This window comes from Notothenia coriiceps, unplaced genomic scaffold, assembly GCF_000735185.1.
Source record: "Notothenia coriiceps isolate Sejong01 unplaced genomic scaffold, NC01 NC01_scaffold00031853, whole genome shotgun sequence".
Taxonomy (NCBI): Eukaryota; Metazoa; Chordata; class Actinopteri; order Perciformes; family Nototheniidae; genus Notothenia; species Notothenia coriiceps.
In genome coordinates, this window is record NW_011364554.1 from 391,437 (window position 1) to 416,983 (window position 25,547).

The following is a 25,547-nucleotide window of genomic DNA, read 5'->3' on the forward strand; positions in this document are numbered from 1 at the left end:
TTGGAACGTAGAAATGTTATTTCCTAGTTGTTTCCAGTAATAACTAGATCAGATTACATACTGCGTTAAGATTTTAATAAATCCTACCACATACGGACTGACAGACGTCAACGAAGGAGGTCGGAGTTCCTTGGTCCGGAAATTGTTACGTGTAAAACGCAACAAATACAAATTCACGACTGCTGTTAAGAATGCATAAACTATCTTCGTAACGTGAACTATTTATTATCGTACTATAGGTACAATTATAAGCGGTGGTATGAGATCGGAACGAAACAAGGAAACAAGACTCCGACGAATGTTGACTAGAGTTGAAATGTCGACATAAAAGAAAGGTATTTCACCGTACCAATAAGTATTTATAACTAGCTCTAGTTTTCATACAACGAGTAATGTGGGACATTTCTTTGAGCGTTCGTGTGTGTGGCGTCGAAATGTGTGTATGACATAGAGCGCTTCGTATACTAAAGTGTTTCAAGTACGGGGCCTTACTTTTAGCGTACACAAGCCCGGCAAACACATACAGTTTACAGCTTCAGTCGAAACGTACTCCCGTGAAAAAGGGTTTTGGCGAGGCCTACTCATTCAAGTTTCCCCCCGTGCAACCAAATCATTTTCCGGTTTTTGTCGCCCTCCGTCTTCCCTCTCCCTCCCAATAATCCGGGTGTAAAAAGTTACAAAAGGAGTACTTAATTTATACATAAAGGTGGGGTAGGTAAGTTTGAGAAACCGGCTCGAGATACACTTTTTGTTATATTCCATGGAATGCTCTTAACATCCTGATAGCAATGAATATCTTAAGTGCTTTGACAAAAAATCCATAACAAAATGTCATCTGTGGAAGCCGTAGTACTGTAAAAAGCACGACCAATCATCTGAGCCGGCCCGGCTAAAGTAACTGGATGGCCTACCTGCCTGTCAGCCTTCCATCTGTGCACAAACTTATCTCGTGCCTTCATTGGTCATGTGCGCGTTCGTGTGTGTTGGAGGAGGGGCTCTCTGAGGAAGTGGCAGATTTTTTCTGGTTGTGTATTTTCAAATTCTAGCGCACTCGAGCTGGTTTCTCCAAAATGACCTACCCCACCTTTAAGTACAGTACTTGAGTAAATGTACTAAGTTATTTTACCACTGTAGTTTACGGTGGTGACCAGACTGCATTTCATATTTTAATGGATTGCATTAGATTGTACAGCTGTTTCCTAATAAAGAGGCCCCTGGGTGCATACACTGTGTATTGCAATACAAAAACAGACATATTCACTCTCTGCTGCACTAAAAACAAATAATCACAATGTCCAATGACAACTATGCAAGAGTCAATATTCTTATTCTTTTTTGTTTGCAGTTATTGGGCGGATGGTGGGTCAACGGGGAATTGTGGGATCCTGAACAGTGATAAACCAGCAGAGAAAAACTGGAGAAATGTTCCCTGTGGGGTCTCCACCTACTTCATCTGTCAGCAGTAGCTCTGACCGCTTCTGCTCTTTCTTTACGAATTAATGAGGAAACCAATTTCCTGTCAACAAGCAGCAACTCCTCCGTAACATTTCAAACCATCTCTCCTTCACTTCAAATGAGTAATAACCAGCATTGAAAGATTTTATATATAAAGATATTATAGTTCAATATTTAACGCTTGAAAAGAGATATAGTCAGTCTATTATATATTATATTTGTGTGTAGCATTGTGTTGTCTTACTGTATAATTGAATGATCTGCTGTTCTTTTTCTTCAAATGACTGTGGCCAGTTTCTTTCAACAAGGTTTTATTGTTATATAAAAAGCAACTACATAATAAGTTGAATGTCTATGTTTCACTTTATTTGAGCTAAGCATATATTACTGCTACATATGTTTTACATTGCTACAAAAATAACACATTCTTTTCTAAAGCATAATACTGCAGGTACAAGTATGGACACATTTACATGTACAAGTATGTTCAGGACTTTAAGATGAAGGTCAGGAGATCGCTCTTCAGGCTCAGGCTGAATGTCTTTCTAAACATATTTAATGTCCTGGTCCTCGTCCGAATCCTCATTCTCCATCTCCAAACCCAAAGTGCTGTGGCGAATCATCTGCCATCCTGTCAGAGACTTCCTGTTGTTTAGACCCCCTCTGTGTTTAGGTCTGAGTTTAGGGGTCCCTGAGATGGACCCCTTCATGGTGTCCGTCTTTTCCATTCCCTCCTTTTCATTCTCCTCCTCTCTGGAGAAAGCCTTGACGTACCGCCGCATCTTTTGCAACATTGGGTCATTTCTGTCCTCAACCCTGTGGACGTGGTAGAGGGGAAAACTGGTTAGAGTTGCTTCAAGGGAAATACTTTCACCATGGTAACCATTCAGTATTTAGAATTGCATCTCCTTTAAGTCGAAGGACTAAGAAGAGACATCTCATAGAACGAACGGTTAACATGACGCAGCAGAAAACATCCTAATGCACGGTCTCTAGTATGGGTAAAACTCCAGTCATAACTATGTTTCCCATAATGCAGCTGATAGCATTCCTTGTTGGTCATTATCTTATTTTCTCAGACTTGAACATGCTCCTCCAGAGCCATTAAAGACCTGCCAGGCTGAGTAAAAGGTGAAGCGCCCCTATACTGTAGCATGCCTTTAGGTAACCTGCATGATATAACATGTTGACAGCTGTTGTGGCAGTGCTGTTGTATGTGGATCACATCACTCCTGTTCTGAAGTCTTTAAAATGGCTTCCTGTGTTTCAAATAATTGATTTCCAAATATTGCTGCTGCTGGTTTATAAAGCTTTGAATTGTTTAGGCCCAAAATACATTTCTGACCTCCTGCTAAATTATGAACCATCCAGAACTCTCAGGTCTTCAGGGACTGGTCAGCTTTCTGTCCCCAGAGTCAGAACTAAACATGGTAAAGCAGCGTTCAGTTATTCTGCTCCAAATATCTGGAACAAACTCCCAGAAACCTGCAGGTCCGCTGCAACTCTGACTTCTTTTAAATCCAGGCTGAAGACTTTTCTTTTTGCTGCTGCTTTTAATTGAACTATTCACTGTAACTTTTATTCATGTATTTTTTTTTCTTTTAATGTTTATTTTTTCGTCTTTGCTTTTGAATGACTGTTTTTAAATGCCATTTTCTTAATGTCTTTCATTTTTGTAAAGCACTTTGAATTGCCTTGTGTTGAAAGGTGCTATATGAATAAACTTGCCTTGCCTTGATGCTGGTGGAGGGTTGGGATAATAATAGAACTACGAGAGTGAGAGTTGTGCCTCTTACTCACAGCACAACATGACAGCATTAAAGGTGACTTAGATTGTGGTCAGCGGACAAACTTCTCTCTGTATGATTAGTTTGAGCCAAAATAGTAAGCCTAAAAAAGATTTCTTGCTGATGTCATGTTACTGAAATTATGCAATATATTTGTTTGTTTTTTAAAACAACATCTTTGCTATTGATATGATAGTAATTTAGGTGTGTTTCGTATTTAAAGAAAGTGGCTAAATAATTGTGCAAGAAGTCTGTGGGTTCACAATTGGGAGAGAATATTGTAAATGTCAAACACTTTTATCAAAAGTATTTGTTTATATTGTTATCTGAATGAAGAAAAGGTATGTAAAGAGTTGGCAGTGGAGTATAGGAACTCGTTTTCCATGGAACTTCAACCCCTTTTTGATGTGTTCGAAACATAAAAAAAGTGTTTAATGTTTTTTATAAAAGCCAATAGGGTCCCACATGGACTGACTTTTTTCTAACAACAGTTGTGGTTCTTATGAAATGTATCTCACATGAGACATTTCTGTAAGTGTTTTTGACTTTACTCTTTTGGATGGTTTGAAGGGGACATGACTCAATTGTGAAAATTCATGTTTTTTGGGCACCAATCAGGTCATTGTCAGGCAAATCTTATCAAACCAGACCCAAACTGTCCTGACTTTTGAGAGATTTAGTAATACATTTTACTTTTACAGAATTTTCTTTTTTTTATCTGGTGTTTTTTTGCTGTCTCACCTGAGATACCAGCACTCCCTCAGTCCGTAGTTGAGCCCACATACTCCGAGCCGAGGCCAAAGGCAGCGGGGCAGCTTCCTCTCCAGCATCAGAGTCGTGGCAACCACCTGTACAACACCATTAAAGAGTGTTATTACACACACAGTGATGCACAGGGACGTGATGATGAGATGATTTTATACATTTAGGTCTATGTCTATAGATTGTAGTCCATGGGAGTGTGTGTGTGTTACCTGAGTCCTCCAGAGCTCGTCTCTCTCCTGGGCCACCCTCCAGTGTGTGTCACTCATCATGGCTATCAGCAGATTTAGCAGGAGGATGTAGGAGACGACAGAGAAGGTGCAGTGCAGGACGTGGACGATCGGGGGGGTGGTGATGGTGTGGTCTACAGGCAGATCTATGAGGCCCACGCTGAGCTCAAACTGGGAGAAGAGGGTGATGGGGAAGGAGCGATATGAAGGGATGGAGTCAGGCTCCTGCGTCATATACACCATCCACAGGGCTGAGAAGAAACATGTAAAAAGTATGTGAGTGTACATCATCTGATATCAAGCATTTCTTATCTTTCAAGCTTCGTGAAGGTTAAATACTTGTTTGTGCATGTCGCCCAGAATATACTCACAGCTGGAAAAACCAATGAGGACTATGAAACTCAGCCACATAAACTTTGTCAGGTCTCCAAATATAATCTAGGGGGAAATGAGACACATGGTAGGTCAGTCTGCAAACACAAATAGGTTAACCTCAAGAACCAAAACAACAAATGAACACATCTGCTTCAAAACATTTCAGTACAGCTGTGTGTGAGTGTGTGTAACAAACTACTACACTACGTGACTCATGAGCTACCATTGCATGCACCACTGTTTCTGAGCCCTACCTTCTGTATCATGATGACATAAGGGCCGAGCATTTCAAAACCTCGGGCGAAGAACATGACGTTGCTCCAGCCGAGGACCAAACACACTGACATCACCACGTCCTCTCCCTGCACCTCGCAGGCTCTGAACACACACAGCAGTACCACCAGGCACGCGTAGCTGATACTGGTTCAAATAAAACAGAGAGGTTAAAAGGGAATTTCAGATCAGTTTGGCTCATTTTCTGCAAATACGTGTTTTCTACTCACAGGATAACATGGAAGGGGCCTCCCAGTGCTGTCTGGCCAAAATAGCGCTTTGCCCCCACTCTCAGTATATCAGGGATCTTTTGGAAGAGGGAATACAGGATGATGTGGCAGTGCAATACACATACATACAGTATGTAAAACATGTTTCATAACTTCACCTCCAGCACCAGGATGACAAAAGCTCCCAGGAGGCTGATTATCTCGCCCGCCAGCCGCACGTTGTCCTCATGCGTCACATAACTCTCCTGAGTGAGGAGACATAGATGTGTCAATATTAAAAGCACATTATTTTCAGACAATGCGGCACATGCAGGTGCAAAGTTTGACATTTACACAGGGAAGTATGAACAGCGTATATATAAAAGTGTATAGGTCTAACTATTAACTAGGTCTAACTTAAGTGAGGTATACAAATCCTTCATTACAACTGAAAGTATAAAAGTATTACCAGTAAAATGTTTCAAATTAAGATATGTATGTTAATATACAGCGCCTTAAAAAGTACGCAGTAGCATGAAATCAAAAGTAATCAAGTCAACTACCGTGTACTTACTGTATGAACACAGTAGTTAGTTACAAATATTTAGGAATATTCCAGCAATCTTTATGGTCCTGTATATATTATAAGATATCATAACTGAATGTGGTCACACTGAAATATCACATTTATGAATTTACACACCTGGAGTGTTTTCTGGACCCGGATGGTTTTGTCCATCTCTGAATTTGAGTAGTTCTCCGGAGCGTCCTTTAGAGGGCGGTATGCACAACACAGTGTGAAGGTCCCGATGTACAGGAGATACAGTAACAGCAGCAGCCTGACACCAGAAAAAAACCATTGTTAAACAAGACTGGACATGTGTACATGTCAGATATTTGACTTTAGACATCAATCTTTACCTGAAGTAATGTTTTCCATACAGGTTCCACTTCAGACTAACCAGCTGCCTCACAGGGGTCAGCTCCAGTATCCTTCTGCCCTGGAGAACAAAACATATGTTTTAATGTTCTTCCCATCAATACATCATCCTCTTTTTTTTTAACCAAAACACTTCATCTTGTGTTTTACCTCTCTCTGGTGGCTGCCCACGATGAGCTCCAGCACTGACATGTTGTCGGCCCATGAATCGATCTCCGACAGGTCATACAGGTTAGAGGTCAGAGGTCCTAGACTCCACTGGACTACACGTCTTTTATTAACCAGGTGCTGAAAAGCCTGAGAGAAAAAGAGCAAAGTAAAGCAGTGAGAATAGAACAAAAATGTGTTTTTTACCATGTGACCCCCCTCAGGCTTTACTCACCACAGTGTTTCCCTCTCGAGCAGCCAGTTTAAAAGGTGTAAGGCCTCGGTAGTTGGGCACCATGTCAAGGGGCAGTAACTGGTCCAGCTCTGCATCGCGTGCCATTATCAGTTCAATGGCCTGGCACGCAATTGTCTTGTTGGGCTGCAGAACCAAAATGTGAAGCACTGTGTTACCTAGACGAAAAACAAGGAAATACAGAAAACGTGGACAAGAAGAGATAGCAGAAGGAGTTTAATAATCAAAATATCAGACAGATGTTAATACTATAACACTCCGAAAAGAGGATGTAATTCATACCACGGTAATCCTGGACCCTGGTGCTGGCCCCTGCATCGATTAACATGGAGATGATGTCCTCATTCCCAGCACAGGCAGCAAAAGACAGGATGTGCTCACCTGTTAACCAAATGTATATCTTTAAAAACACCATCTCTTGTGTGGGCATTAACACATACATTTCTGCCTGCATATTCGTCTTGAGAAATATTGGGCTGTAAAGGTTTGTTGATTTACCATAGTATATGAGTCCTCCTATCCTTTTCCTGAAGTACAGACCGGTGACTCGAGGTGTGGCCACATCACCCCCACGAGTGATTAGATGATGAACCAGATTGATGTTCTGATTCACCACAGCGATGTGGAGAGGAGTAACACCTGAGACAGAGAGCAGTCTGTGCATTAGTCCACTGTACATTTAATGGTATTTATTGCACCTCTTTTTTAGGTGAGGCTCACAAATGTGCTATTAATAACAGTAGTAATATTCAACCTCTAGATGGTGCACTCTACACTATCGTCTATTGAATAAACGTCAAAACACTGTAGTTGGCAGTTTGATGAAAACCTGAATATTTCATGGACAATTTTGGCGGAGATTCCAAGTTAGCCAACTATCAAACTCTAGCGCTAGCTTACCGATCAAAAAGACATATGGCCGCCTCAGGCGAGATTTCGACCATTGCAACTAAGCCATTTTCGTTTTTTCCACATTAACTGGCAACTACTTGGTCGCGGACTACACCTTCTTATTATACATCCATGACTACACCGAGATACTACGTGACAAAACCCAGTCGTCATGCTATTGGCTCGTGGGCCTCGTTGGCAACGGCACCAGCGCCGACCACACAACAAATATCAGAGGTAAACAAACCATTCTCGACAACGTTTTATACACAATTGTATTTTTAGAAATTTATTTTTAATTATTCTGCAACTTGTACATGCTTAGCTGGTGTAATATTTGAAAAACAAATGTAAAATCTTACTTTAACAAAAGTTAATAAAGTACAGTAAATTATAAAGCTGTCAGATAAATAAGTGAAACGTAGCCTACAGTAGGCCTAGTATTTATCTTAAAAATGTTGTGGAGTTGAAGTATAAAGTAGCATAAAACAGCAATACATTACTTTCAAAATGTACCTAATTAAAGTAGTTTTACTCAGTAACTTTCCATCCCAGGTGCAGGGGCGGCGGTATACTGTAAGCTAGGGAAGGCTAAGCCTTCCCAAATATTTGTGTCACTGCATCCTGGTAAAATAAAAATATAATGTATAATGTTTGTGTCTTTGACATTAGCACTGCTATGCAGCCACCTGTGCCCTACTACGAAGCCAGCTCAACATACCCTGGATATGTTTGAGTTAACTAACCCTAACAAACGAAGCGGTCCTACGACGCTGGTTATCAAGTCGGTAAATCAAGCCAGTGTTTCTCTCTCCAGCTGAGAGCGCGTTCATGTGAAAGGGGCGGGGTTAGCAACATTTGACCAATCACAAATAGGGACAGCGCAGCGTCATAATTCATTAATGAAAAGTAAACTAATATTAGACAAATATGAACTTTAAACATCCATGACTTAAATATATAATCCAGGATACAAGCCACATACCTGCAAGGTGAATACAGAACAACTGGTTACAAAATAACTACCAAGTGTTTGAAAAGCGTACAACAGTTTTATGATATCACTGCCCCATCTAAGACACGAGTGGATCTGACTTTAATTACATTTGAGTTGAGTGTTTCGTCAACTTAATGTGTTGCTTAAAATAATACTTCTGCATACAGTATGCGACACTGTGAGTGTTGCACGGCCAGATACGGCTCAGCTGACTCAGAAATATATGATACATTATGATATTATATCGATGATCCAATTGATAATGTGATATGAATGATAAAGTGCGACACGTCGGCGTCTTCTCTGCATACGGCAGTTTAAACTGTATTTCCTTTATCCTGTGATATGACTTGATAGGTTTAAACTCCTCTGATTGGTCAGCAGGCGGTTTCACTGAGTTGATCTCTTTTCTATAGATGCGCAGGAGGCGGGCAGCGTCAGGAAAAACAAGTTATTTAGCCTTCCCAAACATGAGCCTATGCCCAGGTGTGCAACAATAAATAATGTCCTAGTCTTTTTAAGTGGACGATGAGGCTGTCAAGTGTTCATTTTTTTTTAAAATGATGCATGTTTTAGTTAGATGCTTGTATAAATGTTCACACCAAATAATTATACATTTACAAAAGCTCTTGTTATTATGAAAAATAAATCAATAAAGTTCCATATTTGAAGTGGTGTAAAAGTTATGTGGAAAGGCAATGAATTCAATGGATTAAAGTTCCCTCATTCTCCTACAGCTCTTTTGTTGTATCTCCAAATATTTGTTAGGCACCTATAAGATGTGATTGTGCTGTTTCTGTGAGTTTATGTGTATGAACCTTGGAAGAGCTCGGAGGTCATGGGCTCGTTGATGAGTTCAGGCGCTCCGTCCATCAGAGCCACGGCAGCTTCCAGGCTATCACTCATCACAGCAACATGGAGTGCTGTCTCACCAAGAGCCCCTGATTTGAAAGGATTACAATTTCAAACATTACAACTACTGCTTCACCGCCCTGAATATCACAGCCTACAGCAAAGGGCCTTACCTCTCTCAAAAATGTTGGTGGATGCACAACTCAGCAGTTTCCTGATGCACCCAACACTGTTCTTTTTAGCCGCATAGAAGAGAGGAATGTCATTTATGCTAAAGAAGGACAAGATAAACAACACATATAATATATTTAAACAGGTTGGCTTGACACATGCATAGAACAATGTAGACTTAATCTAATTTATTGTTGGAAGATGTTGGAAAAGGCAACTAGTCTGAGTCTCTTACTATTTGGAGTGGAGCATAAACGTCTCATCTAACATCTCGTTCCATCCTTTCTTGTTTTGAAGGCGAAACCTCAGCTGGCTCCACCAATGGTTGAGCTCGCTCGGAGCAGATCTCGCAAAAGACGGAGACATTAACACCTGATGTCCGACTGGAGGAAAAAAAGGAAAGTTGAGTTTAGGACACACAGAGAGAGAATCATTGAGTTGAAAAAACTATCACAATGAAATATAGTGTACTATCATATAGGTATTATTGAGTCCTTGGAAATTGATTATTGTATTCAGTTATACTGTTTGAAAATAGAACAAATAAAGAAAATGTCTCAGTCTTACCCTTAAACAATAGAAATGTTACTCCTATGCTTCTGGTAATCCTCAGTCATAACACCCTGTCACAGTTGGACACAACACCTGTAAAATGTCGCTGAGGAGAACTGAATTTGGCATCACTAACATTATTATATATGAACCAAGCCATGGGGGCGGAGGCTGTGAAGGTCTGAGAATGAATAGGTGGAGAGGGAGGGTGAGTGAATAGTGGACAGGTAAGACAGAGAGAGTGTGTCAGTAATGAGCAGGTAGACTTACACCACAGGTTGGGAATCCCACAGTGAAAGTTACGCTTTAAGGTTTAACTCACCGTTTGACTGGGAACTCCTTTATCGTGCTGACCTGAAATAAATGGCTGTATTCCTTCACCTTAAAAGCCTAGTGACAAGGATCCAGTCCCTAGATCTAATATCTCTGTAGTCACCAAGCCTGTCCGCATTCCACCACCTACCACCAAAACCTGCGTGACCGCTATGAAAATTCAGCTAAATCCTGACTATCAACAAATTGCAATCATTGTTTCAAGTGAACCATTCAAAGGAACCTGTTTGGAAATCGCAAGCTTGTATGTTTGAACCCGTGTTTGTAATTTAAACCTGATATTAATGCTTACACGCCAAGTTGCATAATTTCTGTTCTATTAGTTCGCAGATTTCTCGAGGTGAATCTGGGATTATTTGGTGGAGTAAATCTGAACATGATGTGTGATTTTCGAACATGTTGGATCTTGTACGAAAAGGCACAACAAGCTAGTTTCATTCACAATGATTTAACATGTTGACCACCACGGTAATTGCCACATTACAAAGACCATAATGATCGTTTGAAGGTTAGAAAACACCATGTCACTTTTCCTCTGAAGGCGGAAAACAAAGCTAATGGTGCATTGTATTTTTTTGTGAAATGATCAGCCTTTATTCTAAAAGTTATAACCCGACTGAACCCAATCACAGATTTAGATTCCACAACCGTGAAGTATTTGTAAACGGCTGAATCAGTCCACTTGTACAACCGCTCTGGTTGTCTGTTATGTAATGTTGCAGGTGTTTTGCTGCAGCATTTATAGGTCATGACTAACAGGCTGGTCAGCCAAAGGATAAACAGGATTTAGGGAGACTCTATAGGAGGCCCTGCTAATGGTTGCCGATGTGGCCGTCATTTAGTGTTGTGGAGTTAATAGCTGTTTACCAGACGGGGAGCACCATCTTTAAGCAGTGTCATAAAGACCAGTGGTCTCCACTCTGTTAATGTCTTTATAAAGAAACAATAACAACATACAAACATGATTTTGTGGTTTGTGTCTCTACTGTTTCTGGAAATACGTACAAGCATTTCTTTCACAACACTTTGTTGATTTGAGTCCCAGCAAACAATGATTACAGGCATCACTGGTAAATGTATAACAGTTGACAGATGCTCTTATTTAGAGTGACTTAACACAATGATCATGATATGAATACAATAAGAATACAATATATACATGATGATAATTCATACACTGTTGCCCATAAAGTTGGAATCAAATATTTTGTACCTCTTCTCATGAAATGGTTGTGACAATGTGATTTATTCTTGATAGATAACGTGCATATCCTCACCAAACGTTATTGATCAATCTCTTCCAAACATATCACAGCGATAATTAAACCACAATTAAAACAGGAATGTGTCTGAAAACAAAATTATTCCAACTTTATGGTCAACAGTGTATAACGTATTATTTTATTTTGATTCCAAAATTTGACTTAACCTTTACACTTTCAGTGTCTTAGTGTTTCTCAATGTATCCTTTTGCACAGGAGATTAATTTATATTCTGCGAAGCGACACAATCTTAAAATGCATTTTCTTTTCCTGGTTGCACTTTGATATCAAATGGAACATTGCCTGTATTGTGAACTCTCATATTTCTCAGTGGTGAATAAAGTATTCAGTTCCTTCCCCTGAGTCCAAAAATGCACAAGTGTAAAAGGGATATTTCCTGTTAGCTATGCAAACCAACTTGTTTCTAAAAAGCACTTTTACATTACATTACATTGCATTGCATTTAGCTGACGCTTTTATCCAAAGCGACTTACAATAAGTGCGTTCGACCAATAAAGTACAAACTTGAAGAAAACAGAATCATATAAGTACATCAGGTTTCATAGAACTAAAACATTTCAAATGCTAGTCAACTGATAAGCCAATCCTTTATTAGTATACAAGTGCTTTGTTAATAGTTCCATCGCTCGAAGTGGAGTCGAAAGAGATGAGTTTTCAGTCTGCGCCGGAAGATGTGTGAGCTTTCTGCTGTCCTGATGTCAATGGGGAGCTCATTCCACCATTTTGGAGCCAGGATAGCAAACCCACGTGTTTTTGCTGATGGGAACTTCAGTATTTTCCTGAAGTAGTAGTTTACTATTTGTAAAAGTACTGAATTACTTTTAACCACTGGATATTTATTGTGTTTGTATACGTCTTGATCGGGACTGTTATCAAAATAAAGTTGCAAGGGTTTTAAATAATGTTTGCATGCGTTTGTAGAAATAATGTAGCAGTCTGTCATTGAGACTACCCTCCAGTCTGATACAGAAAGATACAGCACTGTTCCAGCCACATCAGAGTGGCAGAATAACGTGTAAGCGACTTGCTATCAGTCCAGATCTGCTGTGATATCAGCAACAGCGGGGCATGCGGGAAACCGGTGTCTGTTCTTAGACTACTGCTGATCCCAGCAGATCCCACACTCAGATTTTACTAAAATCTGCTGATCTGTGAAACCTGAAGCACCCGAAGTTCACTCTTTAACTTTGTGAAGGTGATATCAGCGCATCAAGGTGAAAATGTTGTCATTTACTTTGTAGCTGCATTAAAGCTAAAACTCGGGCAAAAGTTCATATATTCTTCTCTAAGTTAGCGCTGAGCTTCAGTCTGCAATGTTCAAAACAACAGATAAAGCCAGAAATCTAGGTGTAGTCATGGACTCTGACCTGAGTTTCAACAGTCACATTAAAACAGTTACTAAATCAGCCTACTATCACCTAAAGAATATCTAGGATTAAAAGACTAATGTCACAGCAGGATTTGGAAAAACTTGTCCATGCTTTTATCTTCAGTAGACTGGACTACTGTAATGGTGTCTTCACAGGTCTCACTAAAAAATCTATTAGAAAGCTGCAGCTGATTCAGAACGCTGCTGCTCGAGTCCTCACTAACACTAAGAAAGTGGATCACATCACTCCAGTTCTGAAGTCTTTACACTGGCTTCCTGTGTGTCAAAGAATAGATTTCAAAATACTGCTGCTGGTTTATAAAGCTTTGAATGGTTTAGGCCCAAAATACATTTCTGACCTCCTGCTAAATTATGAACATTCCAGATCTCTCAGGTCTTCAGGGACTGGTCAGCTTTCTGTCCCCAGAGTCAGAATTAAACATGGAGAAGCAGCGTTCAGTTATTATGCTCCAAATATCTGGAACAAACTCCCAGAAACCTGCAGGTCCGCAGGCTGAAGACTTTTCTTTTTGTCGCTGCTTTTAATTGAGCTATTCACATCTTAAACTGCACTGTAACTTTTATCCATGTATTTTTTCTTTTAATGTTTCTTTTATTATCTTTTTTTTTTAATGACTGATTTTAAATGCCATTTTCTTAATGTCTTTCATTTTTTGTAAAGCACTTTGAATTGCCTTGTGTTGAAAGATGCTATATAAATAAACTTGCCTTGCCTTGCCTATAGAGATAAGTTGGCATGGATGGATGTGGTAGCTGAATACTTTGACCTTGCATAAATATATTTATATTTTTAACCACATGAAACCTTCATTAAACATAACATCACATTTATGAACCATTGTCCTTTAGTTAGGCACCAACCCATCAGTCAAAAGGAAGGTTAACTAGATAAGGCTAAATTGCTAATATTTAATTAGGTGTTCAAAATGTGTGTTGTGCTGAGCCTGGTCCATTTAGACTTATTTTTGGCATCTTTTTGGAAGAGAAATATCTTAAAAACGAATTACATTTTTATAAGCCTCAGTGGTACCTTGTGTCTAGTACTTAAAACCAGATGTTAGCATGCTAGCTAAACTAAGATAGTGAACATAAGGAGTTTGCTAAACAAAAGCAGGGTTAGCATGATTAATATGAGCTTGTGTTCGCATGCAAACATTAGCATTTACCTCAAAACACCTGTAGTTTCACAGACCTGCTAGCATAGCTCTTCGTCCTGTTCCCCCTTGTTATTAACTAAATGTATCTCACATTTTATCTCTTTCAATGTTTGTCCCTATGATGATGCTAGCTTAGGCTAAGTCTAAATCATATTTACTCAAACGCTCAAATGAAATACTACCATTAAATAAATAAAAAACTTGAGTAGCTGGTAAAACACTTAACTTGCTCACAAATAACACAAGTAGCAAAATATTAAATAAAATCATATCATTTATTTTACAAATTTGCACAATTATGGAATAGTGGTGAACAAGTAAACACTGCTAATAATGTGTGTAGCCTGACACACACACACACACACACACACACACACACACACACACACACACACACACACACACACACACCATGATGTACAGCATAAACCTGATGTACACATTAACATTAACACAGCCTCATTTACAGCACAGACAGACGACTACATACTTACAAAGCATTTCGCCTCCTTCCTTCAAGTGTTAATCAGATCCGATTTTGTCCGTCTTTCCCATTTCACACATTCACAACGCTTCAATGACTCAGTGTCTTTACTCTAGCAATCAAACAACTAGAAGGTGGAGTGTGAAATGTACACATAAAGGTGGGTGCTGCATGGTTCTGTCTTCATCGCAGATGGACATTGTGTTTGCAGCTGAGGTGAAGATTGCAGTTTTACAGTACATGAGCTCTGAGACAAAAGAGTGAGAGTGAGTTGTACAAACTGCATATGTCTATTAAAATAGGAAATACATGGCTTAAAGTTCTTAAAAGCTTTTTTTGTTTCATTTTAGTTTTTACAATTTCATGGCAGTGACTCATATCTAACCTCAGGGTATTCGGCTCTGATTTAGGTGGTTAAAAACATTTTTTTTGAACAAATAAACAAACTGTACATTTTGAAAGCTAAAAGTAATACCTTATAGGGCAAACCATAGGCTGCTAGGTAGTATACTGTTTTGTTTCTTGCTAACAGTTTTTTTTTAGCATTTGGCGATTAAGGAGAAGGGAAGTGATACAACTTTACAAATAACACAAGAAATATTAGAAAAAGGCTTTGATTGTCTTTACGCAATTCTTTGTGTGGAGAGATCTCCATAAGTATACTAACAAAAACATTTCAATATTCTTTTGTATTCAATGAGGACGGGAAAATTGAAGGTTTCATGGAGGAACAGTAGTTTAAGAGTAGGTGAGAGAGGTAGGACTGCAGGAGAGAAGAAGGCAGACAACAATAAAGTGAATTCTAGTGAAAAACATTGAGGAATGTTCAAAGTCCTCCTTCTCCTCAGAAACTCCGTAACCCCACTTTGACCTGGACTGCAGCTCCCATAGTGCATCTCTCTTCTGTCATTTGTCGTGAGTGTCTGTCAGAAAGTCCGATCCTCTTTTTCACAACTTCTGGTTGTAGTGCTGGATGTAGTGTAGAAGAATACACAGAGTGGCACTTGATGATTTTCCTTGCAAACAAAAGCTGATTCTCTTTTTTGTTTTGCCCGAAGATGTGCTCAACCAAAATGAATGAAACCAGATACAACAAGCAGAGGATTGGGAAAAGCGCAAAAATCCATGGCGCAGGTTGTACTGTCGGTGCGTGTCACACCTCCACCTGCCCCTGCGACAGATAGGCTTTGAGCTGCTGGGTTGCATTGAAGATCTTCCTCTGGTGTCCAAGCAGGTTCACCCCCAGATTATGGATGTCTCTGCAGAAGAGAGCAAAAGAACCGGGGAGTTTAGTTCAACACTTGTTGTTAACTCCACCTGATATTTAAAGGTCAGAAATGTTGGGTTGCATGTCTATAAAACCCTGTGGTGGCTCAGGCGTTTATTGATGCTCATACTGACTTTTGTAAAATGTTTTCTTTAGTACTTTGGCTTATCTTAATTTTTTCCTTTACTATTGAACTTTCATATGTGCCAGATACATAAGAGGTTCACTTACTTACTTAATTAAGCTCCAGAGAACAGCCTCAGCACTCTCCGGTAATTTGTCTATTTATGTTTAATTATTCTGTTTTCAGCACTGCCTCTCTAATCACATTTACCAGGGAGGACCTTTAAAGCCTTTAACTATTCAATATTCAAATTGTGTATACTTCACATAAGTTTTACTAATGAAGTGTGCTTTAAAACACTTTTGGTATTGTAGTACAGATTCAAACAGTGATAAGGAACTATTTCTTGGTTGTACCTAGTTAAGCACTGCCATGAAACATTTTGTTCACATTGTGGGCAATAACATAATACCTACATCATTTTTCAGTGAGACATAAAAGCACCCAGTCACTAGCTTCATCTTATCCTAATGTCATAGTGATAGCCATCTATACTCACTCTATGCTGAGCCTGCTGACTCTGTCTAACGTGTCCAGGTTTGCCTGATCAAACTCATCCTGATATCTCTCCATCTTCAGCACAAGCAGCCAATCGCTGACTGTCGACACTGACGTTAGATCTGTGGGGGTGGGGCTGAGCAGCGGCTGAGAGCAGCTTCTGTAAAAGGGGTAAGTGTCAAAAACGAGAGCATCAGAATCTGTAAATATAGAAGGCGGTTTGTCAGCTGCTGCCTCTGATGTGTTTTGGTCAAGTGTTTGCCAGAAGCTGGTGTCTCACCGAGTTGGCTCCACCTTAAGGGAAGCAGGGTGCCTGATGAGGCGGTCCAAGGAGGAGAGGAGTGTGTCGAAGCCTGGCCGGTCCCCTCGCTCCGTCTGCCAACACTGGAGCATCAGGGAGTGGAGGGCAGAGGGGCAGTTGTGGGGGGCGGGGAGGCGATACTGGTCTGCTACGGCCTTCATCACCTGCAGAGAGAGGAAGGGAGATGTTACAGATAAGCAAGGCAGATGGAGTTTTTATGTAAATGCCCTTACATAAAAGGTCACAGACCGCTGAGGGCTATGCAAGAGTGACTAAGAGAAAATTAGGCAAATTAAAAGCTGCTTGGCATTTTCTCACCACTTAAACGGGTGTGTTAAATCAAGAGAAGGAGGATGGTGGTAAAGAACATTTAATTAAGAAGATGTCTACCTTTTTTGCACTGGTACGTTCTATTAGCTCAAAATTATTCTAAACCAAATAGCTGTATTAGTAATTTTTTGTATATTTGTTTACATACTTTGCATTTTGATCAATTAATAATTACATTCAATTGGACAAAAACACAAATCAAATTTTTTCCAGTGTGAAATTCTTTATTTACTCAGATTGCAGCTCAATAGCTGTTATATAATGCCATACTTTTACTTTTATTCATTATATATGGGGTATTTTAATGCCTTTTTTAAAGACTGGGAATATCATGCAAAAAAAGATCTCGAGCTCGCTGCAAACCGGACCCGGCGACTCATAGTCGGTGCAACCAGCGCGACCTTCGTCTTTTAATGGCATGTTATAATGCTGTAGCAGTTAAACTTGCACTTAGGCGAAGGATTTGAGTGCATTTGCATCACTAATATATGAGTTCTTCTGCTGAGGCAACCTTCTCCTACATACTCACTTCTTGATTGCTCATGTCCCAGTATGGACGCTCTCCGTATGACATCACTTCCCACATGAGTATGCCGAAGCTCCAGGCGTCACTCGCCGAGCTGAACTTGCGATGCTGAAAGGCTTCTGGTGCCGTCCACCTCACAGGGATCTTACTGCCCTGATGGAGGGAAGCCAGACAGGGAATAAGTGAACTATGTTGCAAAATAATGCAACATAGATATATAAAGGATACTACATGTTCACATACGTACCAGTGAGGCAGTGTATGTGGGTATGTTTTGGTCCATGCCCCTCATGAGTCGGGACAGTCCAAAGTCGGACACTTTACAGACCAGGTTGGAGTTGACCAACACGTTCCTAGCCGCCAAGTCCCTGTGGACGAAGTTTCTTTCAGAGAGGTAACGCATCCCTGCACCGACTCCTCTGAGCATCCCGATGAGCTGGAGGACGCTGAACTGGCCCTCGTTCTCCTGAAAGAGTGAGGAGGGCAGGGCACAGGAGAATGGGAGAAGAGGAGATTTTTGGGTATTACTAACATGTCAATATAACATGCTAAAGATGGAGAGAGTGTGTCATTGTCTCACCCTGAGGAAAGCATCCAATGGCCCATTCTCCATGAACTCTGTGATGATCCTCTCTGGAGCCGAATGAGTGATCACACCCTCCAACTTCAGTACGTTCGGATGGTCAAACTGACCCATGACCCCTGCTTCACTGAGGAAAATCCCTTTCTCTCTGTCGGACGCCCCCCAGCGGATAGTCTTCACTGCAACCAGCACCTCCCTGCGACCCATTGGACGGTAGCGACCCCGAGAAACCTCCCCAAACTGGGCTGGAGTGGAGAGGAGGTGGAACAGATTACACATTAAAGTACCAATCACAAAACTACAGAACGATATAAAAGAAAAAGCAGCATCATGCCTACCTGCACCGATCACCTCCTCAATTTTCACATGAGTGGGATCGATCTCACTGGCAAACTCTTTGACAGCCTCACTGGGGTCCTCATAAGTGGATGGGTCCACATAATACTTAACTCCACCTGAAAAGAAACGTTTTCTGAACTAAGTCTCTAAAAATCCGATTACTTTGCTGCTACAAACACATTTTTTAAATTAAATTAAATATGATTGTGCTCACCTCTGTTGCTGATGTACCTCTGGAGTCTGTCGCTGTACGGACTCTCCCTCCTCTTACTGCAATGGGTAAAGAAAATTCAAATGTTCCATGATTAAAAAAATGTATCGCACTGTTTGTCTGATCATGCGAATGGATCGACAACATACCTGCGAAATACCACAACAACCACAATCGCTGCCACCACCAGGAGAAAAGCGGCTCCACCCATCACTGACCCGACCAGCAGAGGAAGCCGATTCTTGATCTGGTGTGAATGTTCCTCTGTGGGAGAAGAAGTGAGAAAACTATCAGCTGCTGATGAATCATTAACAGTGTTGTTTAAGTTATCCCAGAGCTGTATAAAATGAAAAACACGGTTGTTACTGTAACTGAATAGATGTGCTTTAATGAGTACAAACTATTTCATTTAAAGTGCAATCTGAATATTGCTCTAAACTACAGAATAGTCCACATTTAGAAATGTAACTTTACTTTTATTTATTTTTAATTTTGAGGTAATCTCCGAGGGTTTTCTGGGAAGCAGTTTTAAAGATAAAGAGTAGATTACTCTGGTGCAGGGGTAGCCAACACGGTGCCCGCGGGCACTTTTAGTCGCCCGCAGGGGCAACGTGAGTCGCCCACGGGGCATGTTCTAAAAATAGCTCGCCAAGCAAATCCAAAATGTAAATAATACACGAAACAAAAAAGGAAATGTAATTAAAAGAATCTACCCTAGAGAATCTACGAATCTACAAAACCTCAATCATAGCGAACTCTATCTACTTACTACAACTCTATATCTATTTAACACCCCTCCTCCCCCCAACCCCACAATGAATATCGACCAATCAAGTTCTTGCTTGATTTGCGGGACCAGCGTTGCAGTCGGGAAGAAAAGCATTGTGGAGCGGCAGCTCACCACTTCATAAGGAGTTTGACCTTTCCTTCTGGCAGAATCTACACAACACATCAGCCCCATTGAACACAGCTGTGCCAGCCTATACAAAACATGAGGGGCAGAGTTTTACTGTGTGTGTGTTGCAACTTGCATATATATTTATTGCACTTGACGCACACACACGCATGGCGTAATTTCCACTGGGGACAGGGGGGACATGTCCCCCGCTCTTTTCGAAATCCCGTTTGTGTCCCCCCACTTTACAAATATGTGTATTATTATTTTTTAACGCAAGCCGTCATCGCCACGGAGGAGCACACAGCCTCTGTGAGCGAGCGAGAGAGAGAGCTAGGGAGCGAGAGAGAGAGAGAGCGAGCGAGAGAGCTAGGGAGAGCACACCTTTATCTATTTAATATAGATAAAGTAAGAAGTCATTCCAATGTGTACTATAGGATAGTAAAATGTTTAAAAGGGGAGTGATTAGTAAAATATGCATAAATAGAAAGAAAGAATGCTAACTAGGTAACATAAGATAAGAATAAACTAGTTTAAATGGTTTGTTGTTGGCTGTGATCATATTCTAAAGATGTTTGGATCATTGAAAAGTATACAGAGTGTTGAGAGCTGTATCCATAAATTCATTTTGTGCTCAAAGTGCACCAGATTGAGGCATTTAACTTCAACATTTAAAAAAATATCTTCCGGGGGGAGCATGCCCCGGACCCCCCTGGAGTATGTGAGGTCCACCCTCAAATAAAGCAGATTAAAATAATTAAATTGCATACATGTGAAAACGGGTCCCACAGACCCAAACAGCACACAAAGGTTAAAGGTCAGCATATCATAATGTGAAAATGTGCTAAATATATACACTGCAAAAAACTAAAAAAGAGGAGTAAAAGTAGCTCACGACTTGTTTTATTTGTTGAAAGTAGCTCTCATCCTAAAAAAGTCTGGTGACCCCTGCATTAGATGAAAATAAAGGACATTGAATTGAACAGAATGGAACTAAGGAGGCTTTCTCATAAATATAAATAGTACATCCACTTTAGAGAACATTGTTTGAAACAAACTTTAAACTGCTTATTAGCAATATTTCCTATAGTCTCTTTCTCATACTTTTATAATATTTCGTTTTTAATTATGATCTTCCGAACACTAATAAAGGCACAATGAGTAGGACTTACATCCATCGCGGTTACAAAGACAACATTCAAAAGCCCCCCTAACACTAGCCAAAGAGTTAAGCAATATTTAGTCTAGCGCGCTAATAGGCAAAGTATTTGTGTGCAGACAGGAGAATTGAATGTAGCCTCCTCAGCTTCCAACTCAGACGACCCCAATTTCCGTGTCAGCCGGGGCCGGACAAACCTCTAGGGAAGAAAAGGCCGTGGAGCGGCAGCTGGAGCAGTGAGAGAGCGAGAAGCAGAAAAACTGCCAAGAAATATCCCGAACACGGCGGTATGAAAAGAGAAGAGAAAATAAAGGCAGAGGGACGCGTCTCAGCGTAAGTGATGAGGGAGAGGATTATTCTGATTTTAATCTAAGGTTTTTTTAGGAAAATTAAACGCATTGTGCCTTTAAGGTCTCATATGGTCAATTCTACCAGCTCAGTTGTGTGTAAGTGCAGTAAAGCACTCTTACTGTACTTCATTGGTTTTACAATAAAGGGGTGCAGTACCCAGAGGCAGCGTGGTGAAGTAGATGGTGTTGCTGTAGGGCCCGTAGCCCCGTTCATTTCGAGCTCTGATCTGGAAGGCGTAGATGGAGCCGGGGATCATAGAGCCGACGGTCACCGTGTTGGTCTCACTGTACACACTCGCTGCACTGTCCACATCTGAACCCTGGGGACACAGGAGAGGGACATTTAGAGCTAAATCTCATATATGTCCGTTTATGCAGTTGTGCGCCATGTTCGCATGTACCTTGTCATAGTATCTGAGCTGGTACTCCAGGATGTCTCCATTCGGCCTGTCCGGCTGAGGCCACGAGAGAGTGATGGAGTCTGGGGCTCGGCTCAGCTGGTGCATCATGGGAACTGTGCTTGGAACTGTGGGAAAGAACAGATGTATGAGAATAACGCTTCCCTGAGAGATGTGATGAATGATCATTAAACCCCATTAACCCACAACAATAAAGCAGAAGTTGTGTTGGAGGGATAGTGACCAGAGGGGGGCAGTGTTACAGAATGTGCCAAGTGTATTTAGTAGAGCATGAGAGTGGAGTCTTTATGGAGCAGGATCTAGTTACAGTCATTGTGCCGGCCGGTAAGAGGAGTTAAAGGAAACTTTCCGGCATTCCTTTCATTTGAATCAATAAACTATGAGTGCAGCCACCAGAACGTTTTAGATAATTTAGGTTAATGGAGACTTTTTAATCAATCATGATAACTTTTTTTGGACAATCTCATAGTGGTATACTTTCTCAGCACAATGCTCCATTCTCCTCTCCTCTTCCCACTCATTTACTTTCATCTCTTTCTGTCCGTCTTTTTGTCTTCCCATCTCTCATTTCTCCCTTTCTTCCTCCGCAGCGAATATAATGGGATGTGACAGGATATTGTAACCTCGAGCAACCCCCGGCCCAGAGAGCAGGAAGACAAAAGATGGAGTACAGAGAGGGATAGAAAGAGAGAAACAGAGAGAGAGAGGGAGAGAGAAAGGCTTCAAACACACACACACCCAGTATCTGCACAAACATCAACATCAGATCATCTCTTCTCTTTCATCTCATCTGTTTCATCCTTTTATGTCCCATGCTCACCTGACTGGCTCGTAGTGAAATTGATGCTTGTGTATCGAGCTGGAAAAGGACTCAAAGCTGACACCTCATTCATGGATTGCACCTGTCAATAAGAGGAACACACAGACGTGACATACAAAGCTTTTTTCTATTTACATTTAGGACGTGCTTTAGTGTTTGGAAAACAAAGCCTGACACATGCAGCTGTGTCGGCCAGTAAACAAACCCCAGTAAATAGGAAATAACTGCCCTTTATGAATAAGAAATATGCTATGATTTAGTCCGGTTTCTCCAAGCTAAATAATAAATGTGTAATTATGAATGTGGAGCTTATGGAATAATACGACACAGAGGACATGCCTGCTCTGTGGCTCTGGGAAATGCTTCAATAATAATTGTGTGAAACTCTTTTTATCCAGGAGCTAGGTGAAAATAATGGATGTCCGTTGCACAAGGACCTTTAAAATGAGCAGTCCTTGAAATGTTTCTCTTTTCACAGAGAGTTAATGAAGAAATGTTCCAATTTGCTTTATTGATGTAGTCCAATCTTACTCCGAATAACACAAATAGCAAAACGAGAGAAACTGTTATCACTGTAAACCTTACTCTCATAGACAACTTAACAGGAGATAACCATGAGTGCCTTTAACAGACAGTTTCCAACGGTACCTGTATGAGATAAGTGACTCTGGTCAGCAGGTTGTTGAGGGTGACCTTAGTGTGTTTCAGGTTAGTCTGGGTGGGGCTGAAAGTGACGCCCTCTCCACACCAGGAGCAGGCCGTGGGGTTGGTGAAGGTGGCCGAGGGGCAGATGCGGCACACCACCCCGTACCACACCTCGCTGCGGCCCCCCATGTCAACCGGAGGGCGCCACCTTAGGGACACCCCGCCATCGGCGCTCTCATACTCCCAGGACATAGAGACCGGAGCAGATGGAGGCGCTGTGGAGACGACAGAGAGAGAGAGGGAGGAGTTTAACATACATAATGTACCCGACGGACACTTAGATGGAAGCATCTGCTAAAAAGTTTAAGATATGAAAGTAGCTGCTTGCTGGCAAAGACATCTAATAAAGTTAAGTAATGGAAAGAACGTTATAAAAACTAAGTTCAGCGGTGACATAATTTAAGTGAGCAGGGAAACTAAATACTTAACAGTTTCCATTATATTGTGATAAAAAAAGATCCTGGTCACTGACTGTGGATCTGGGTTCTCACAGTCTGAGGAAAGTGACAAATGAGGAATGAGGCCCCTTGAACACCTCCCAGAGAGCCAGGCGTAAACAAACAAAGCTCACTTGTGCAGGCAGAGGAGTTGGCGTCAATGGCACCCCGGTAAAAGCCGCTGCGACATTCACACACACTCGACCCCTCCTGGCTGGTTCTGCTGTTGGGGGGACACACCGAGCAGGGAGTGGAGCCCGAAACGGACTTGAAGTAGCCCACCGGACACGCTGCAGAGAGACACAAACACACACAGGAAGGGGTGAGCTTCATCCTCAGTTTAAAATAAAATGAAGTGTTCACTCTGAGTTACTGGTGTTCTAAGGTGTATAACACTGTCTCTCTAATGGTTTAACTACAATAACACATTAGGCAAGGCAAGTTTATTTATATAGCACCTTTCAACACAAGGTCATTCAGTGCTTTACAAAATAAAAGACATTAAGAAAATGGCATTTAAAAACAGTCATTAAAAAGCAAAGATAATAAAATAAACATTAAAAGAAAAAATACATGAATAAAAGTTAGAGTGCAGTTTAAGATATGAATAGCTCTAAGAGCAAAGGAAGCGGTCTGACAATGAAAAATGTAGCAGAGCAAAAACTAAAATGAAAAAGTGGCAACACAAAAGCTGGTATTTTATTGTCTTACAGAAGAAAAATGAAAACAAAATAAAAAGTAATATAGTATTTTTACAATTCAAACTTAACAAAAACACCTGACAAAGTATTTTCCCGGTCCTTAATCTAAATTAAATCCACTTTTCAAAAATGATTTTTTGAGCGCATAGGAACCCAATAACCCTTTCAGCTCTCTCAGCTTACTGCAGAATGCCCTCGGCTCAGAAGTAATCAATATATAAAAACTGGGACTTCATGAAATATATAAGACAACAGTATTTCATGATCCTGTTTTATTGTTTTGTTCCCAAAGTGAAATACGCCAAACTATTTTTATGCAGAGCATCAATTTCATGTTGGCTTGTGGTTGTTTCCCTCTGAGTCAAAAGTTCATTTAAAACAAAACGGCCTGTTGTTTGTTGTTGGTTTTGTCCAGCACCGTCATTTACTTGTGTTTAAGGGAAGTGGCTCACAAAATCAGCAAAACCACCGGTCAACAAACAAAAGTTCAAAATGACCACACTGACTCTGAATCACTGTTTCAAAGCAATCCGACATTTTGGAAGAAAACACTTTCCACTTTCTGGTGGAGTTTTAGGTGAGAAGATTTATACAACTCTCAAATCTGTCGACTAAATGTAAGGCTTAAGCTAGCAACATGTCAAACTACTGTATCTGTTAGAGGTGGGAGCATTTTCTCAACACAAGAAGAACAATTGAATTTAAATAAACAATACTTGGAGTGGAATGTAGAGTGGAATATGTGAAACCTCTCTCATAGAGGAAGAAATGGAGCAGAAACTCAATAAGGAACACACACACACACACACACACACACACACACACACACACACACACACACACACACACACACACACACACACACACACAGAAAATACCATTTGAGCCTGCGGGCTGTTTTACTGAACTGGTGTGTTTAACGTGGACAAATCTGTGAAACGCGGCGATTGTTAATGTCAACAGCAGGACAGCTGAGCGCTGAGGTCGAGGAAACACACACTACATGTCGCTGCTCCTGCCTCTTTGTGGGTCTGCTGCCCTTTATGTGTGTGTGAATGTGTGTGTATGTGTCAACTAAAGGTTGCGTCGTTCCAAGAGAGGTACCTTTATCCATGAGCTAAATGTGGAGTTTGTGAGTGTGTATATTTTCATTCAAAGATGCTTCCTTGTGTCTTTGAGTGTGAAAATGGCCCAACAGGAAACACCTGAGCCAGCATCTTTAAAGAAGGATCCTCTCATATGTTCTTAAACAGCGTTAAAGGATGAGAGTGGATCTACCGGTATGTCTGTGTGTGTATGCTCCTTAAGGTCAGTGGGAGTGAACCCCGCACCTTGTTTATA

At 40.8% G+C, this 25,547-nt stretch overlaps 2 protein-coding genes across 2 annotated transcripts in view; both read right to left on the minus strand.

Moving 5' to 3' along the window:
- Positions 1–1,612: 1,612 nt before the first annotated feature.
- Positions 1,613–11,097, minus strand: trpv6 (transient receptor potential cation channel, subfamily V, member 6). The gene is made up of 16 exons (XM_010788440.1): positions 9,578–11,097; positions 9,345–9,442; positions 9,138–9,260; positions 6,930–7,070; positions 6,714–6,812; positions 6,414–6,589; positions 6,182–6,328; positions 6,013–6,092; positions 5,795–5,930; positions 5,271–5,357; positions 5,113–5,189; positions 4,864–5,029; positions 4,606–4,672; positions 4,217–4,485; positions 3,984–4,090; positions 1,613–2,271 (listed from the first exon to the last, which is right to left on the minus strand). The coding sequence occupies exons 1-16, from the start codon at positions 9,706–9,708 to the stop codon at positions 2,001–2,003; spliced, it is 2,175 nt and encodes a 724-aa protein (XP_010786742.1). The 5' UTR covers positions 9,709–11,097; the 3' UTR covers positions 1,613–2,000.
- A 3,255-nt stretch (positions 11,098–14,352) lies between these two features.
- ephb6 (eph receptor B6) overlaps positions 14,353–25,547 on the minus strand; it is a 35,266-nt gene continuing 24,071 nt past the window's right edge. Inside the window, exons 6-19 of the mRNA XM_010788441.1 lie at positions 23,640–23,795; positions 23,012–23,283; positions 22,364–22,445; positions 21,526–21,650; positions 21,282–21,444; positions 18,870–18,984; positions 18,724–18,779; positions 18,509–18,625; positions 18,168–18,415; positions 17,835–18,053; positions 17,591–17,740; positions 16,711–16,895; positions 16,432–16,590; positions 14,353–15,800 (exon numbers count right to left, since the gene is read on the minus strand). Coding sequence (XP_010786743.1) covers positions 15,695–15,800; positions 16,432–16,590; positions 16,711–16,895; positions 17,591–17,740; positions 17,835–18,053; positions 18,168–18,415; positions 18,509–18,625; positions 18,724–18,779; positions 18,870–18,984; positions 21,282–21,444; positions 21,526–21,650; positions 22,364–22,445; positions 23,012–23,283; positions 23,640–23,795 — 2,153 coding nt within the window. The 3' untranslated portion in view covers positions 14,353–15,694. The remainder of the gene's footprint in view (positions 15,801–16,431; positions 16,591–16,710; positions 16,896–17,590; positions 17,741–17,834; positions 18,054–18,167; positions 18,416–18,508; positions 18,626–18,723; positions 18,780–18,869; positions 18,985–21,281; positions 21,445–21,525; positions 21,651–22,363; positions 22,446–23,011; positions 23,284–23,639; positions 23,796–25,547) is intronic.